The sequence below is a fragment of the Apis florea genome, unplaced genomic scaffold (genome assembly GCF_048593485.1).
Source record: "Apis florea isolate Af1SG1 unplaced genomic scaffold, ASM4859348v1 contig_2274_pilon, whole genome shotgun sequence".
Lineage (NCBI taxonomy): Eukaryota > Metazoa > Arthropoda > Insecta > Hymenoptera > Apidae > Apis > Apis florea.
This window is the reverse complement of record NW_028256550.1, coordinates 1,405,267-1,423,068: the sequence shown is the minus strand read 5'-3', so window position 1 is coordinate 1,423,068 and position 17,802 is coordinate 1,405,267. Positions and strand designations below refer to the sequence as shown.

Sequence of the window (17,802 nt, the reverse complement as noted above, 5' to 3'; positions counted from 1 at the left end):
GGGAGGCAGAAAGCGGGAGATGGAAGGGTGGAAAGAAAGCGCGATCCAATGAAACCCTAGATGGCGGCGTAAAACCACCCTCTATGAATCCCGTCGACGTTACCAACTGATTACACGTACGCGCGATATATAGGTCAGAGAATGCGATCGTAAAGCCCGTGTCGTTCAAGGACGGAAAGTTGGCCGCTAGTTGGCCACTTCTCAGCTAGCTGCTCGCCGTGAAATATCTGGATGAATGATTCCATCGGTCGGCGCGAATAAAATACCGTTTTTCTCTTTCTCTTTAACTATTGGAATCGAATTAAATGGAATAATTGGAACACGATTTCGAGTTTTGTATAAAATATATATGTATGTGTATATGGAAGAGGATTCTTAATTAATTCGAGTTTGCCACGATGCGACACGATGCGGCATATAAAAACGCAGTCGTAACGTAAAATCGATTTGCTTATTTTTAACAGGATCTTATCGACGCGAGCGAGGCACGCGATTGTTACGAGGCTTACACGTTGTATAGCGTGATCATTTGCCCGATATCGATCTAAGCTTCTGCGTCCCCCCCGATCCGTTTGTTCCTAAAAGGGAACGAATCTCGCTTTATCGAAATTCGGGAGGAATTGATCGTGCGGGCAGCTAACGTTCAGAAGAGATGATTGTGGACGAGGATGACGGTAGAACACGCGGCACTGTTGCCGTTGTCTCGAGGTTGCACCCGGATTTTCCGAGACTTGACCTACTGGTGCAGTTTAAAGTGCCGCGCTGACACTTTTAAAGATGGCGTCGTGGCAAGCACGCCCACTCAGCGGAGCCTTACAATGCCTTAGGAGAGGGTTTTTGTTCTAGAATAAAGACTCGTTCGCGATTTCCTATCCCACCCCTCAACCCTATTATTCATTTTTCACCGGGGGAGAGTAGTCTTCGACCAGACACCGTTTCGCAAAAGGGTTACGTCCTCTCTCTTCCTCTCTGTCTTTCACTTTATCGAGCCGTGAATTTCTGAACGGAAATTGTCGCCATGATCCGTTCGTTATTGTTGCGGTGGGACGATCGTTATCTCCGATATATTTCGATCAGAATTTTAATTGCGGCGTGGATGAAGATAAGGAGGAAAGATAATTTCAATGGTTTTTCGATTTATAAAGGAATCGATAATTGAGCGAGGATGATCTTTGCTTTCTTTTTTTTTTTTTTTTAATAATTTTTTTATGTATAAATATTTTGGAGGAGAATAATAGGTTTCGAAGAATAAAGAAGGGAAAATTAATGCGGATTAATTAACGAAATTATTTTTCCTCGGAGGAAAAGATTCCAAGAAAAAACTTTGAAGATAAGAAACGGTTTTTATTGGCAAAGATAATTGAATTTGTAAAACGTCGAAGGAGATAATATACAGTAGTAACAATCTTGAATGAAATGGAAAATATAAGGACAACATTTACGTCGTTACGACAGGGTTGCCATTCGTTAATATTTTTTTGATTACTTGGCATCTTTTTATTTTCAACACAAAATTCTTGTGCACGGCGCAAGAATACCGATTACCATATAAAGATCAATTATTACTGATCTGATTTTTATTTTTATATATCAATGAAATTGTATTAAATTGAAAATATATTTTTTTCTATTAAAATTAAATGCTTAAATTACATCTCTGAATTGAAAATATTTTATATTTGTTTACTTTTCAAAATATTGAAAAAATATTTTAATCTAATGATGTTGTCGGAAAGCTGTCAGAATTACCGAAAAAAAAAAAAAAAAAAAAAAAATTAAAAAGTAAAAATAAAGAAATTCTGAATATTTCACATACGAAACTCTATAAGTTAATAAGTGCAGTTTTAAATTGCAAATATATAATTATTTAAATTGATGTGTTATGTGTTTACATTTAATGTACCTTGTGCAGCTAATTGTGTAACATAATTTGTTTGCACAAACGGATAAAACAGGTGTTCGAAATTTTCAATAAGTTTTTTCATTGATATTCAATGCTGTAAATGTCTTAAGTCTTAAGTCCAATACATATATATATATTATTTATTTAGAAGAATAAATAAATAAAATAATTTAGAACACAGTATATTCTTATAGTATTTATAGAACATAATTTTATGTATTTTAGACAGAGATGAAAAGTAATGAGCTGAAAAGTTAATTGTTAAAATAATAAGATTATTTAAAATACTCGAATATTATTCGTAGCTGCTATACGTTTTTTTATACAACAATCAATTCAATGCTTTGAATAATAAATTATTATATGTTATCTATTGAAGTAATTTTATTCTTAAATTCAATGATTAATTTAAAATTTTGCCGATCATTGATTATAAAGATGTGATCTACTAGAATGTGATTTTCAATCTTACAGTAACTGGCTCACAGATTTTTTTTGTTATTTTGATATTTGGAATTTCTTAAACATTTTATATATGTAAAAAAATATTTATTAATGGAAAAAATGTAATAAATAATGATAAAGATAAACAAATAAAATTAATAAAATGTAATAAATACAAATCTTAAGAAGTGAGGAAGAAACAAAAGAATACTGATTTAATAAATACTTGAAATTTTAATGGATACAATAATTGATATCTTATTTCCCTTATCTTATTTCAAAGCAAATAATTTTGAATTAATTCAGAAGGGAAGAATATAAGTAATAATTATAATTATTATAATTATTTCAGTTATATCAATAGAGGTTTGAAATTATATTATGTTTTTGATTAGGATATGATAATGATAAAAAATAAAATGTCGAGTTAATAATAATAATAATAACATCCATATTTTTTATAATAAATAATGAAATGAAAAACTTCAAATTGACCCATTTAAATACCAAGCATAAAATTAAAGAAAGAAAATTTAAAAAAACTAAAACTTGAAACTAATCTAATTGTTCGATAATTGCATTCATTGTAATACAATACGAAATTGATATATCCGATTATAAAATAAATTTCGATTATTGACATTTTTATACGATTAAAATTTTTTCATTAACAATTTAATAATTTATCTGTCTGAAAAATTACATTATCCCATGTTACATTTCAATTTTGTCTTAATTTAGAAAAATAAATTCACAAGTTTACAACATTTATATTTATACATCTCATATGATCTCGTATGATATTTCTTAATATTATTCGTTCGATTTTTTTGTTTATAACTATTTTAATATTTTTTAAATTAAAAAAGATATCTCATCTGTTCTTATCCTTTTTCCCATTATATATATATATATATTTTTTTTTATTTATTAATTTCTTCACAAAGAATTAAGTTGACAATTTAATTTAACTCGCTCAATTTTTTTCCAATAATCGAATTTTCATACGAATTTTCACAGTGGTGGACAAAATAATAGGGATTTGAATATAATTAAATTATCATAATTTAATTACGTTAATTCGATTGCCATTTGCATATAATTAAATTATCATATAATTAAAAGAAGAAAATACATATTTCACGCATCCTATGCATTAATTCCTTTAAAGTAAATACTTTCTTCAAGATAAGTAAATCATATCGTATAGCATTCGATGAATTGATCTTGATCGATCGAACAAAGCGGATTAAAAGTATATAAGACATATAAGTCTTTCATTCTATCCACACAATTGATATTGATTTCGTGATTCAAGTCACGAAACATAAAAAATCAAGGAGAATGAATATCAAAATCGTTCGATTCTTATATTTTAGTAGCAAGAAATTATTAGAAGGATGTAACATTGTGTTGTATAATTTTCTAAAAAAAAAAAAAAAGAATTGAAAAATCCCATATTACTTCTTATTATAAGGAAATCGCTAAAAATATCATTGAAGAAACAAGAATTTTAATCAACGTGTAAAGAATCTACGTTGTATTCTACGTAGATTCAGAGCAAATATATTAAATGTAAAAAATTATAAATACTATTGACTTCTAATATATGAGAAATATACAAGATATGTTTGTTCTTATATTATATTTCCTGGAAAAATAAATATAATTTTCCAATGTTGAAAATGAATCGAATTATTATTAATACGTTTAGCGAATTGAGAAAAAAGTTTAAGAAACACGTGATATCGTAACAAAATTGAAACGAATTTTTACAAGAATGTATGTAAATTAATAAAAAAAATGATTAGACAAATACGCGGTTCGTATCGAAGAGAATAAATGACGAAAAATCGGTTCAACGATTTTTTATTTCTAAAAATGCGACAATTTTGGAATAATCTTGACCGATTATTGTAAAGGTGTATGAGTTGATCTTTTAAAAAGCATAATTTTGAAAAATGAAAAGATCTTGTTGTCAAAAATTTGATTTATTGAAAACGAGATATAAAATGACATAATGCAATTTCAAAATGTTTATTAATAAAATATCATTCTAAACTAATTCTAATTCGTTATCAATATCCCACAAATCCGCTCATATCCACATTTTTCCTTTTTGTATAAATTGCATAAGATTTAGTACAAGCAATATAAAATACAAAGTTTAAAGGATATGATAATATATTCACACAATTTTAGATATCAAGACGAACAAAACTTATGCAAAAATAAAAAGAACTTATGGAAAGTACAAGATGGAACGAAATTTTACTTCCTCTGAAACGAATTTAAATCGTTATAAATAAATAAATGTTTCTATTCTGTCAAATTTCGTATTTTCCTTTCCACAATTAAAAAAAATCTTCCAAAAACAAAGAAAAATATCCAACGAATATATCCAACACCCTTTATCAAATATATATATATCCTTTCTTCAATTACACACGAAATATTCAAATATATCGAAACTTCTCCTTTTCACGTAACTCACGTGATTTATACGAAAAATTTTTATACGCTGCCAATTTCCTTCTGGTTGTCGATGTCGTACGGTTTCGGTGTGTAGACGACCTAAGAAAGAAGAGGTCTCGCGGTACCACCCTTGCCCTTGACTGTAGGCGCGAGACCGCTTGTCTGAGGGTTGTGTCGGAGCTCGCAGACAGGGTGAGTAGAGAAAGAAAGCGAGGCAACTCAGGGGAAAGAGAGAGAGAGAGAGAGAGGAGATTGCGAGACGCAAAGCGTTTGCGAGTTTCCTTCCTACTTCTTTAGCCTCGGTCTCGAGTTAGATGTGTAGATACACGTATACACACAGTGGCGTAGAGCGAACGGGATAGAGCGGGCAAAGTGTGTAGAGTCGCGTCGAGTGGAGGGTGCTAAGAAGGGCTGGTCTACGTTAAGTGGTCGGTTGGGTGGCTGTTTCGTCGGTTTCGTTGGTCTCTTTGGATAGCCTGGTTGACTTATTCAATGATCCTACTTTATTATGCGCATTCGAAAGCGACGCGTTGTTCCCCGATTTATCTTGATCGTCCTTAAAGTATACATTTTCCCGATCCTCTTATTTTTTGCCTCCAATCGAACTTGTGTTTAATTTAAGAAAAAAAAAAAAATAGATAGAATTTATTTATTTCTAATTTTCTTTTTCTTTTCTTTCGAACTTGTATTTATACACCTCGTTGGATCGAAGATTGATGGAATTATAAGAGGAAGAAGAAGAAGAAGAAGAAATTGTGTTTTTAAGGTGTTTCTGTTCGTGGCTTCAATTTTTAGAGAAGTGAAGAAATGCAAATTTTGTTTGTCGATATACAATGATTAATGAGCAGGCAAGTTGACTTACCTTTCACGTGTTCCGGGGTATCTGCTGTACCAGCCCGCATAATGTCGCTCAAATAATGCTCCAACGTTCTCATATTGTCCAGTGGTGAGTTTCCATTAGCTGTCATGCGATCCTGAAAACATATCATTTAAATCTAATTACTATTTATCAGTGGCCGGGGAAAATGATAAACAATTTACGATGTATTTCTATACGTCACGATGTCACGATCACGCGCCAATTTCTACTCGTTCGAATAATTTTTCTCGCGTCAACGCGTGAGACAGATTCGTAAAAACTACTAAAGAATAAAAATTCGAAAACGAGAATCGATCACGATATTTCCCTTTTATTCGTACATATTTCCCTTCGTATTCGTAGAACGTCGACGAATTTTAATTTTTCATCGGCTCTCGTTATCGCGTTTCATCGAAACGAGCCTCTCTCGTCGAGAAAGGGCTTTTGAGGAAGAACGAGTGCCTCGATAGAAAACTTACCCCGCAGCAATGTCGCCCGGGTGGATGAATAGAGTAACCAAAGACAAGACGAAAAGGAGATATAAGGGAGAGAAGAAGCAAAGTTCAAGTGTATTTTTCCTGAGAGAATATCATCGCGATGAAACAAACGATGTTTTTGCTTTTACGAAAAATTCCTTCTGTAATTCTATAATTTTAATCGTGTAAGATTAATAACATATGATAATTAAAAAACTTCCAATCGTTGAGAATCGTAGATACGGACGAACGTGTGTCCTTGAATCATTTAAAAGAAATAACTGATCGATCGCCGAGCGTCCGACCACGCGTTGTCCTTTACTACTGAACTCCTTTCACGGCCAACCCGGCAAACGGGACACGAAATTTATTCGGCCAAAATTTCAGCTAAACAAACATCATATATATCCAACCGCAATCCAGTCGAATGTAACGTGTATTCCAATCGTCGCAATGATCGATCGATTCCACGTATTTACATGAATACGAAGAAGAATATATAATAAACATAAATCGAAGAAAACGGAGAAAGAGAGAGAGAGAGAGAGAAAGTGAAACTTAAAGGAGGCTTAAAGCGGCGGAAAAGAAAAGAAGGCGAGAGAGACGAGCCGAAAAAGTGAGAGAGCGTGAAAGCTCGCAAGCTCGACGCCAGAGATAATCTTTCTCGTATTATACGCACGCTCCTCCATCGTTCTCTCCGGGCGACACGAGCGGAGGTGCAAAAATAGCCCCACTTTCTTCCCATCTTCTTCGTACTACCACCTGCAATCCCTGAGATGTAGGTATTCTTTCCACCCTCCTACGTGGGGCACGGATATGCCTCCAACACATCTGTATCCCAACCTATTTCCCCTTCTTTGGTTTTACAGGCGCTCACACATTGCCGTAAACATGACCGGGGTGCACGTGCGCGGGTGGACACATGCGCACACCTACACAAGTCGGCCAAGCACAAATCACGAATGAGCGCACTAGCACTTTGCTAGCCGATTTCCGTGCACGCGCACGTATCAAGCGCATGCGCAGAGTAATCTTCTCTCTCTCTCTCTCTCTCTCTTTTTCTCTCTCGGTGTGGTGCTCCATTTCCGTCTAGCAGAAGGTACACTAGAAAATCAATATAGGGAAACCAGGAAGCGACGGCAGGGCGTCGACAGCAACCTCTCTCTCTATCTGTGCAGTATCCATCGCAGTATCATCCTTATTCCAACTCTTTTTGCTATCATTCTTTTAACTTTATTAACCTTATTCATTTATCCACGCAATCCTCCTTTTTCTCGCGACTCTGCGTATCCACTTTTCGGTTATTATGCGCTTTCGTTTGATCGTTTCGAAAGTGTTCGCGGTGTAAAGATACGTTTAAAAAGATACGTCGCTTTATATTTGCAGATGGTAAAATAATAATGTAAGGGAAAGGAGCATCGTGTTGGAAAAGTTAACGATGAAAACTTGTACGGCTACTTTATACTCTCTCTCTTTCTCTGTTCTATTATCGAAAACAAGATCAAATATTATTTTTCGAATTATCGACGGTTCATTCTTATTAAACCAGAAATATAATAGGATAAGAAGAATAGCCAGGGAATCGGAATGTTGGATCGGAATGAAAAAAGAAAAAAAGGAACTAGGATTCTGCCCCTATATTATGGCAACCGCTCGTCAACCAACGATGACCTACTTTCTACTACGATTCCGACTTGCTGAAAACTACGTCATTCCCTCGTTATTATACAAACTTTTACTCTTCCGATTGGATTCAATTATTCGTTGATGAAACCGCGAATTCGATAACTTGACCGAACAAGATTTTTTCTTTTTTCTTTTTCTTTTTGAAAGCAAGGACGAGACGACAACAAAGCCGTTGTGTTGTCGCATCGAGCAAGGACATCACGCAACGATGATTACCACGACGACGAGGCGTCTCTTGCGCTGGGAATTTTCGGTTCGTCCGGAAGGAGAGGAGAGAAAGAGTTTACGCGGGGGCCGAGGAGAAAGACGCAGTAGGAGGGGGGCGTGAAAGGGATTGTTAGCGAGTGCTTATACACGCGTGCAACGTATTCAAACGCGTATCCATCTTCGGCTCCGCCATTTCCGCGCAACCCGCGCGTCTAGACACGACCGTGCTCCTCGGCCGTTGTTCTACGCGTGTTTTGTACTCATCCTTTTTCTTTCAACGGACCAACCAGACGCGTGATTCGCCTCAACGCCTCCTCTTCTCTAAAATGCGTTCGTTCTTGTTTCTCCCCGAATAAGCGACGCCGGCTACATCCCACGTGTGCCATCTTTCTTCCGCATACTCATATTCGGCATATTCATTGAACAAACAATTATCGTTTTCGTCGCATTGGAAAAAGAGACAAAGAGACAAAGAGAGAAAGAGAGAGAGAGAGAGAGAACAAGATCGTATCGAATGAACAAAAGGTGATGTCGAAATAGAGAGAGAGAGAGAGAGAGAGAGAGAGATATCGATACGCTGGTAAGCAAGATGTTGTGTGTAGCAAGGTGGAAAGAGGGGGAGGGCACGAGAGCCGGGCGCAGAGGCACCTCGGTGTAACCTGGATCCCGAGGCGTGTGCGGAAGAAACGATTCCAGCCGCGAACTGGGTCACCGTTGGTGGAAACAGGCTAAACCGAGAGAGGTGCGGCACACGGTCGCGTGGCACAACGCGGCACGATACGGCAGAGGCAGGCCAGGGTATGCCAAGGAACAGAGCGTTTCGAGAAGAGAGAGAGAGAGAGAGAGGAGGGAGGGAGGGATGACAGAAGTGGAGGTGGGAAAATGGAGAAGAAAAATGGGAGGGAGGGGATGGAAGTAGTCGATGGTAAGGGGGGAATTGATGACGACGGAAGGGCGGAAAAAGGTCCATCGTACCCTTGTTGGTCAGTTCCTATTTAATTGCATTGTTGCCACATATCGATCAGATTATTCTCGAGTAACGAACGATCTCGTTATATACTCGTTATTTGCACACAGCGAATTTAAATACAGTTAAAACTGTCGCAATCAAGAAGATTAAAAAAAAAGAGATCTTTGGGAAAAATGAGAATAAATAATAATATCTAATAGTAATAAATAGTAATATCGTTCTTGCCAGCTACAACACCAAACGAACGGGCGTTGCGTTCGATACCGGATGGTCTCTCGCGCAACACCCTCTCTGCTGGCAGTCGCGCTGCAGGCTCGCCCGCCCGTTGCAGTTTGCCGTATTTTATTACATAAGTTGCGAGCTTGTGTAACGCAACCGGTCTCCACGAGCTTAATAACTTTTTATCGATTTTCTGCGTTGCTCGACGCACGACACGACGCTCTCGATTATTGTTATTATTTTTTTTTTCTTCTTATTACTTTAAACAACAGCAGTAAGAATAGAGGATATTTGAATTTCTTTCTATCTACGCTCGAGGAAATCGGCTCGATCGATCCCCGATTCGGCGAGTGGACGAAGAGGAATCGATCGATGGTGCACGCGTGGATTCCGAGGAGGTCGGTCGGTCGCGCGGGTGGGGGGACACCGGTGGAGCTCTGGCTCGCGAAAAATCTATATCACGCGAAACACCGGAGTGACCTATAAACCTCGTACCGGGTCGGGTCACTCTGCACCGGCGCAGTCCCGAATTCAAATAGGAGGGACCTTAAATTGGGTTAACGTCCGGATATATCGCGTCACCGGAATTAGTCGAAAAAGTTACTCGCCGCATCTTGGTTGAGCAGAGGCCAGGCTGCTACAACGGCCTGTTACACGAGGTATTCGTATCGCACCCTTCTCTATCTTCGTCCTCGCCACGCATAATGTTTTTGTTTCTTCGTATCTATTTCAAGGACGAATTAGCTCGAACTCGTCGCGATTAACACCTTCGAACGTTCCTATTCGCGAAACCTCGTTATATGTGTGTGTGTATATATATATATACAAATTCCCATAAGAAAAATTAATCCTGCAATCTCTATACCGTTGACCGATTAGTCGATCGAAACGATCGTTTTTTTTTTTTTTTTATTCATTTTCCCGCCCTTATCTTCGCTTCGACTAACCAGATGTCAACGTCTACGCCTACATTCCGATATTTAGCTATACTCTCGATAATTATTAAAACAGTAAAACACAAATGATTTTCAATCGTTTTCATCTGAACGAAACGTGACCGTTTTCGAAATAATCTACGAATCGACGAATTTTCGGCTCGACAGGCCAATGTTGGTCATATATTTTCGTTTCCAAAGTACATATATATATATTTATATGTATATCATATATCATACGTGTTTCGTAACGATATACTGTCGTATAACAGCATCGCGTGAAGGTAAAGTCAATAAAAATCTTTATCATCGCGTTTGTTCGATGTTTTCCGAATCTACGCCGTCTTCGATCGTTTCCATTCGTCGCTCGAACTTATCACTAGAACTTGGCCCAGTTTTTCCTCGCAGCGCAACGTGGATCGTTCGACGCTCTCTCTGTGTTAAAAGAGCGCGAAAATTTAGGGGGGAAACGCACGCGTGAGCCGAGCGCACGCGTAAATAGAGAGGCGCAAGGCGTAATCGGTGCTCGTCTTCGATTGGTTTGCCCTGGCTCTGGCTCTGGCTGGCTGGCTGGCCAGCCGGCCTACAAGCACGTGCCCCGATTCGCTTCCAAGGTGAATGACGACCGACCAGTTATCGGACTTCGAGCCCAAGCATTTTTTCGCTTCGTTGCGTTCGCTCTATCAGCTAATGCCACAGTATTGGCAATGCGGGTATACGAGCCACTGTCGATCGAACTATCTACGCATACGTAGTATTTGTTTTCGTTTCTCTACGACAAGTTTCGTCTGTCACGCGTAAAATCGACGCGTATAGGCACGTATTTCTTCGAAAGAAAGAATCTCTTTTACGTACGACCGACGCTCGGTCAACGTTGATACGGTTTCCACGCAAAAACGTGGATTAATTCCACGTGTATATATATATATATATATATACACACAAGCTTTTTTCGCGTATGACGTATGAAGGAAGGAAAACCGCAGAGAAATAAACAAAACTATCTATTTCCGGTAAAAGGTTTATCGCGTGTTCACCTGTCTTACCCTTTGACGAATTAATTTAATATAATTTTGGTATTAATTATATAACTCTTTCGTTTTTTTTTTCTATTGTATTTTTATATATAGTTTTTTTTTTTTTTTTCGTAATTTCGATCCTGACTGATGATCATTCACGTCATATTATTTTTTAACAAATTGATGAGTATGAGATGGAATTAACATTTGAGAGATGATAAAATTTGGTGAAATTGATTGATGAAAATTTGACGGAAAAAATAATATTGAGAAACGAATGAATTTTACGTGCACGAAATTGCGCATATTTATCAAGGATGTGTTATTAAAAGATATAAATTCTGCTATAAAGAAGTTGTACTTAAGAGATATAAGAGGTATGAGGCAATCGTAGCAAATGTATGCAGGTTAATGATATACGAGGTGTTTTATGCATAGATACAAAAAATATATTTAAAATGAATGAGAAAAATGTCATTAGATGAAAGAAAATGATATAAAATGATATATTTAATTTATCTAAAAATGAAATAACACTTTCCCTTCTTGAATAGAATCTACTATACTTTTGATTAAATAAATTGTTTTAATTTTCTATAAGTTGACGTTTAAAATTTTCTACTTTCGTATTATTTATCACATGAATTACACCTGTTTTCATAATTTTTTATCTTTTTGAGGTTATATATATATTTTTTTAAGATTGATGAATGTCTTAAACATCGATAGTAATGTTGTTTTCCTAGGTATTAAGATTTTTGTTAGAATAATCAAAAATTAGAATGATGCAACGAAAGAATTCTGTTATTTTATCCAATGACATTATTTTTTTCATTTTTAATTCTTCGAAAAGTATAGGAAGAAATTTATTTTTCGACTCATCTCGATCTTGTCAATTAAATCATTATTTGTTACTAAACTTTTAACGATTAAATCTTAAAAACTTGTTGGTTAACGAAATCGAAATACCAAATAATATAAATAATTGAACATGAACTTTTTGTCGTTCGAGTATAGTTTGAACAACATCAATTTATCACCAGGTTTCCTATAAGTTATAATTGGATTTTGGTAACTCGACAAAGATCGGAAGAGCCTTCTTATTTCAAACCAGAAGCCGCACAACGAAGAAATTAATTTTCTATCATTTATTACTTTTTCTTTCCTCCCCTCTTCGTTTGTCTATTCCTTCGTTCAGTATCTATACGTACATATATATACATACGTATAGTTTATTAAATCGAAACGAATAAATATAAACACTGAAGAAGCGCGAAGGATAATAGCTCGCATAACAGAATCCGCCATTTCTCCCGGATAGTATGCAGGTCTATTTTTGACAAGTGGTTAAAATAGCTGAGCTTAAACTTCTGCTAGACACTGTTTGAACCGTTTGAGCTGCCACGCAGAAAAGGAATTAGGTCAGACATCAATAACAAAATAAGTATTGGAAAAGTCCTCCTCCTCTCTCTCTCTTTCTCTCGCTCTTTTTAGATCGTGCGGAAAAACGTAAGGAAAAACGTCAAATCTTTCGAGATTATTAACCGATCGATCGATCGATCTACTTTTATTCCAACACGATTTCCCTCGATTCGTTTCGTTTCGATCGTTGCGCATTTTTCGTTAACGGTTACGCAGCCGTAATCGAGACGATACTCGTTTCATCCCGAGTCAACCGATTGAATCGAAAAATTCGAGGTTTCAGGCGGCGAAAGTAGGTGTAGGTTAGGTTTCAATTACGTTTCGAGTTCGATCGATCGTGGGATACGCGTGAAAAGAAAAAAGAAAATACATGTCACGAGTCTCGACGAGTTTTCCAAATGTCGTGAAACGTCGAGTTTAAAAACGAGCATGTCACGCCGTTTACAGTAAGCAATCGTTGAAACAGCGGTTGTCTAAATTTAAATGCATGTCTCGAAGCGGTTGCATAACCTGGCATCGAATGCGTACACCAACGAAACTGCGGAAGCTAAGGCTACCGGTATATACTTTTTCGACCCGACCGTATACCGCCGCAGCGTAACCTTTCTCGTAGGTGGTGAACGATCGATAACGGAATAAAAAAAGGCCGGTGTAAAAAAAGACGGAGAAAGAGCACAACGCGCACGAAGGTTGTCCTCGACGAGCTTTTTCTCTCGTTTAAATAATTATAGATCGTTACGGAACAATAACAACAAAGAAAGCATAACAATAATAATAAAACTAACGGTCTAACCTGCTGGAACGGTGGCAGCTGTAACAAATCCCTTTCTTCGGCGGTGGTGACTTCGAAGGTGGGCGCTGGTTGAGGCGGATACATGTTACCCTTGCCGGGGTACGAGGTGCTTCTTCGAAATTTGACAGGGCTGATGCAAGAAGGATGGGCGGCCGGGCCCGGGTGGCCGGGAAACGTGGGACTCGGCTTCCTGCCTTGTAACCCAACCGCGGCCGCGGCCGCGGCCGCGGCGTGCAGGGACGAGTGCAGGGGAGGAAGATTCGGCACCGATCTGCCACGATTCCAGGGCGAGAGGCCGGGGCTCGCGACCGCGGCTTGCGGCCCAGCGCTCCACTGTTGGGGCGCTTGCGGCCCACCTGACCAAGCCGCGTAACCCTTCCCAGGAAGGTAAACACCCGGATGCGAGGTGGCTGTCGGTTGCTGCTGATGCTGCTGCTGTTGCTGCTGCTGCGACGGTTGCTGCTGCTGTTGCTGTTGCTGCTGCTGCTGCTGTTGAGCGGACGACACTTGGAGGCCGCCGTGCCTGGCGGTGGGAGCGGTCGCGGTTCCGTGTTGTTGCGGGAAATTGTGACTGGCCGTGATTGCGCGACGAGCGCCGGCCGGCCCTGTGCCGGCGAACAAACCGGTCGGCCCGCCGCTCGGAAAGTTCTGAAACGCGGCGATGGATCCGTTGACGGGGAGCGCGTGGAGGCCGGTTTCGTCCGGGGCCGACCACAAGCTCGGCACCCTTCCGGCACCCTCGGTGAAACTCTGCAGGGCCGAGCTCGTCGTGCTGCACGCGATCTCTTTCTCGGTCGAGGAGGGCGTCGTCGGCGTGATAGCGATACTCTCGACCTCGACCGGGTCCTTGGTCTTCTCCTGGCCGCCGACGGTCTCCAGGCCGGTGCTGGGCGACAGGGGCGCTGCTTTGCCGCCCGCCTGCTTCTCGATCAACAGATCGTCCTGCATCGTCGTTATCGTCGTTATCACGCCGGCTGCTGCTGATGCGCTGCTCGCCGATGTTGTCGCGTTGCTGATCGAAGATTTGGTGCTCGTGGTGGACAAACTACTCGAGAAGAGACCCGCCGCGCTAAAGTCCCCCATAAATCGTCGCGGCTCCAAGATCCACGACGAGTATCCTGCCGAGTATCGTGTCGAGGTCCCTTTCGCCGGCCAACTCCTTTTGGATCCCCCTGTCGAACGATTACGATCCTTTTTTACTACGCTTCCGACTCCCAACCCTCCCCCTCCACCCTCCCCGCCGCTCCCTCGATCCCTAATCGAAATCGAGAATTGACCCGTTTCCCGAGGTAAATCGGCGTCGTTCCTGCACCGGCACCTCGACCACCCAGAGAGCTCGCGAGACAACTATCGATCCACGGCGTACGCGTAAAAACACCCACCAGAAAGCCCGGAAGCTGTGCGAACCACACCGATATTTGGGTTCTCTTATTTTCCTCGATCCTCTCTTGTCCCGATTTCTCTCTCTCTCTTTCCCTTTTTCTCGACGTTTCTCCCTCCTTTCAATGCGCTTCGATCGCACGTTCTTTCGTGACCTGACGCGTTTCTTCCTCTCTCTCTCTCTCACACACACTCACACGCTCTTTCTCTCTCTCTCTCTATTCCTCTTCCTGCATACATCTTACTCTTGTTTTGGTAGCTAGTAACTAATCGAGAGTGAACTATACCAAAAACGCAAACGCGTGCAACCACCCGCTCGATGACCATCCCATAAAGCTATCGACGACGAAACGTGTGTATTCGATGGTTCCCTGTGTTTCCGGTATTGCATACACTCGCCTCGGGATGAGGATATTCTCGCCCTTTGGCGAGTACGACGAATGCGAAGTCAGTTGGACTATTCTCTTCTCCCAAGTACACGCGAAGAAACGCGACCTTTCGTGTTGCAGCGCGACTATTTGTCGATTCCTTCGGTCGCGTTTCACGCGCGCACACGCACGCACTCACACACGCACGCACACGCTCACGTACATATGCAGGCACACACAGTGCATGCACCACACGAAACGAGGCCGGGATCGTCGTTTGCCGTTGCGTATAGCGAACGAACGCGGCAACACTACGAATATACTACTATAGCTTATCACTGAAATACACAGAATGTGGACGAAAGGATCGTTTCGAACGCATCGACGAATCGAGATCCATGGCGAGAAGCAGTATCGCTCTCATTCGACACTCGCGTACGCGTGTAATCGCAACTGTTTCCCCGATTACACCGATCGCTCGGCCGATCGATCGAGAACACCGAGAACACGCACGGATCGTCGCAACGATACACGATACACGGCCACTCGACGGGTTATAAATCCTCCGCAAGTTACGTGGGAATTCCCTGAATGCTTTCGTCGAATCCGCCACAATCCAAAACAATCCTCTTGTGCCGAATCCTTCGTCGATTTGTTTCGCCGAACTTACCGTCGTCTCGGCTTTTCTTCGTTCGACCTAGCGCTGCTTCTCATTGGCAACTCGCGTACTATGACCACTCGCGGTTATATAGTTTGACCACGATACTGCTCTTGCTCGTTCACGTGCCACGACTTTTCGAACGATAAGTTGTTGTAATAACTGTCGATTCGCGGACAGAGCCGAGAGTTTGCCGGCCCACGTAAGATTCGATCGATCTCTAATCGGACGGCCGGCTGGTTATTCGCGTTTCTTGGCTGCGCTCGACGGAGCACTCGATCGGAGGCCAGCCGAGCGCGATTCGACGACGCAGCTTCGTGGCTCTGCGTCGCGCGTAACACGATTCGTGCGTGGTGCCGACTTTTCAAACACTGTGGCCCTGCTGCGGCCCACACCATGCCAGCCGTAGTCTCTCTCCGCGTAGCCGTCCACTCGGCGATCTTCGGCCGCCGCTTCGTCCTCGTCCTCGTCCTCGTCGACGTCGACGTCGCTACGTCGCTGCTGCGTCGCACGACGACGTCGGTCACGCACGCGCGTTACCGCTCTCGCCTTCGAGCCGCCGTCGCCGCCGCCTTTGCCGCCGCTGCCGCCATCCTCTTCTCTATCGCCGTCATCGTCGACATAAACATAACCATAGCCACCGGGATCACCGACGGGAACCGTCATCGTTCGCTCGACCCTTTCTTGCCTTTCGTTCCTCCCCTCGCGTTACGCCAGACTTCTCAGATTTCTCCGCGGTTCCATCTAAATTTTCAAATCCATCCATTCGATACTGGCGCCTTGTCTACTTCCCTTGCTCTACTACCTTTCGCTCGAACGTACCTGTGCCTTCGGTTACCTACCGACAGAGATAAATAACAGAGTTGTACGGCATATCGCTACACATTTACAGCATTATCGCTTAAAGCTTAAGCGCATTCGACAATAACCACCTGCACGTTCTTCGCGATGCACGATTAAAAATTTTTCCTCCCGTTTTCTTCCAAGCAGCAGAAAGTATCTATATTTCATTTGTTAAAAGAATTCGTTATTCTTCGTATCGATTAATAACAGTTTTATAAATAGTCGATTATTATTCGATCAATCGAAATAAAATAGTAATAATTGTGAACATCTTTATTAAGCATATCATATATTTATAATAATTTTTGAAAATTGAATTATAGATATACGATGGATAAAAATTATTAGTACCTGTTAACGCATCATATTTTTTTTACGTTTGAAAGAATAAAACTTAAAATCCCGCTTAAAATTAATTATAAGTAATTGATGAATGTCTTACGTGACAATAGATGGAGTAACTGACTGCATGAGTCATTCGACTTGACGTTTCGAGTGAACGCAAGTAACGATCGTAAAACAGAAGAAGAGAAAGGAAAAAAGAGATTATATTTTGCATTATTAAATTTTTTTTTAACAAAATGAATAGACTCTTTGGCCGACCTAAACCTAAAGAACCATCACCGAGTATTACTGACTGCATCGCTGGGGTAAATATTCATATCATTGCAATACCGTAGAGGTTACGTTGTTATTTATTCATTTATGTTCTTGTGTTATTCGTTTTTATTCTTTGCTAATGTTCGTAACAGGTTGACAGCAGAGCGGATTCCGCAGAGAAGAAAATAGCGAAATTGGATGCGGAATTGAAAAAGTACAAAGATCAAATGGCCAAAATGAGAGAAGGTCCTGCAAAAAATTCTGTAAAAGCTAAAGCATTGCGTATTTTGAAACAACGTAAAATGTACGAAGCACAAGTAGATAATTTGCGTCAACAAGCTTTTAACATGGAACAAGCAAATTATGCTACCCAAACGTTAAAAGATACTCAAACAACTGTAATTGCCATGAAAGAAGGAGTTAAACAAATGCAGAAAGAATTTAAACACATTAATATAGATCAAATCGAGGTATTTTCAGTACAATATCTTGTTTTCCTTTGTCTTAATATTGTTTAACATGATATGTATACGTATATATCGTAT

The 17,802-nt window shown here is 40.2% G+C and overlaps 2 protein-coding genes across 7 annotated transcripts in view; one reads left to right on the top strand and one right to left on the bottom strand.

The window, feature by feature from the left end:
* orb2 (cytoplasmic polyadenylation element-binding protein orb2) overlaps positions 1-16,276 on the bottom strand; it is a 72,350-nt gene extending 56,074 nt beyond the window's left edge. For 2 of the 3 annotated variants that reach the window (XM_086903003.1, XM_086903005.1), the window contains exons 1-3: positions 15,827-16,276; positions 13,409-14,580; positions 5,685-5,796 (exon numbers count right to left, since the gene is read on the bottom strand). In XM_086903003.1, coding sequence (XP_086759129.1) covers positions 5,685-5,796; positions 13,409-14,491 — 1,195 coding nt within the window. In that variant the 5' untranslated portion in view covers positions 14,492-14,580; positions 15,827-16,276. Of the gene's footprint in view, positions 1-5,684; positions 5,797-13,408; positions 14,581-15,187; positions 15,290-15,826 lie in introns of those variants that run through there. The other variant, XM_086903004.1, reaches the window with a different exon arrangement.
* Positions 1-17,802, top strand: part of Vps60 (vacuolar protein sorting 60) — a 53,829-nt gene that overhangs the window by 35,197 nt on the left and 830 nt on the right. The window contains exons 1-3 of one of the 4 annotated variants that reach the window (XM_086903014.1): positions 9,829-9,898; positions 17,110-17,307; positions 17,410-17,727. In XM_086903014.1, coding sequence (XP_086759140.1) covers positions 17,239-17,307; positions 17,410-17,727 — 387 coding nt within the window. In that variant the 5' untranslated portion in view covers positions 9,829-9,898; positions 17,110-17,238. Of the gene's footprint in view, positions 1-9,828; positions 9,899-16,435; positions 16,811-16,944; positions 17,308-17,409; positions 17,728-17,802 lie in introns of those variants that run through there. The other 3 variants (XM_086903016.1, XM_086903015.1, XM_003695297.4) reach the window with 3 other exon arrangements.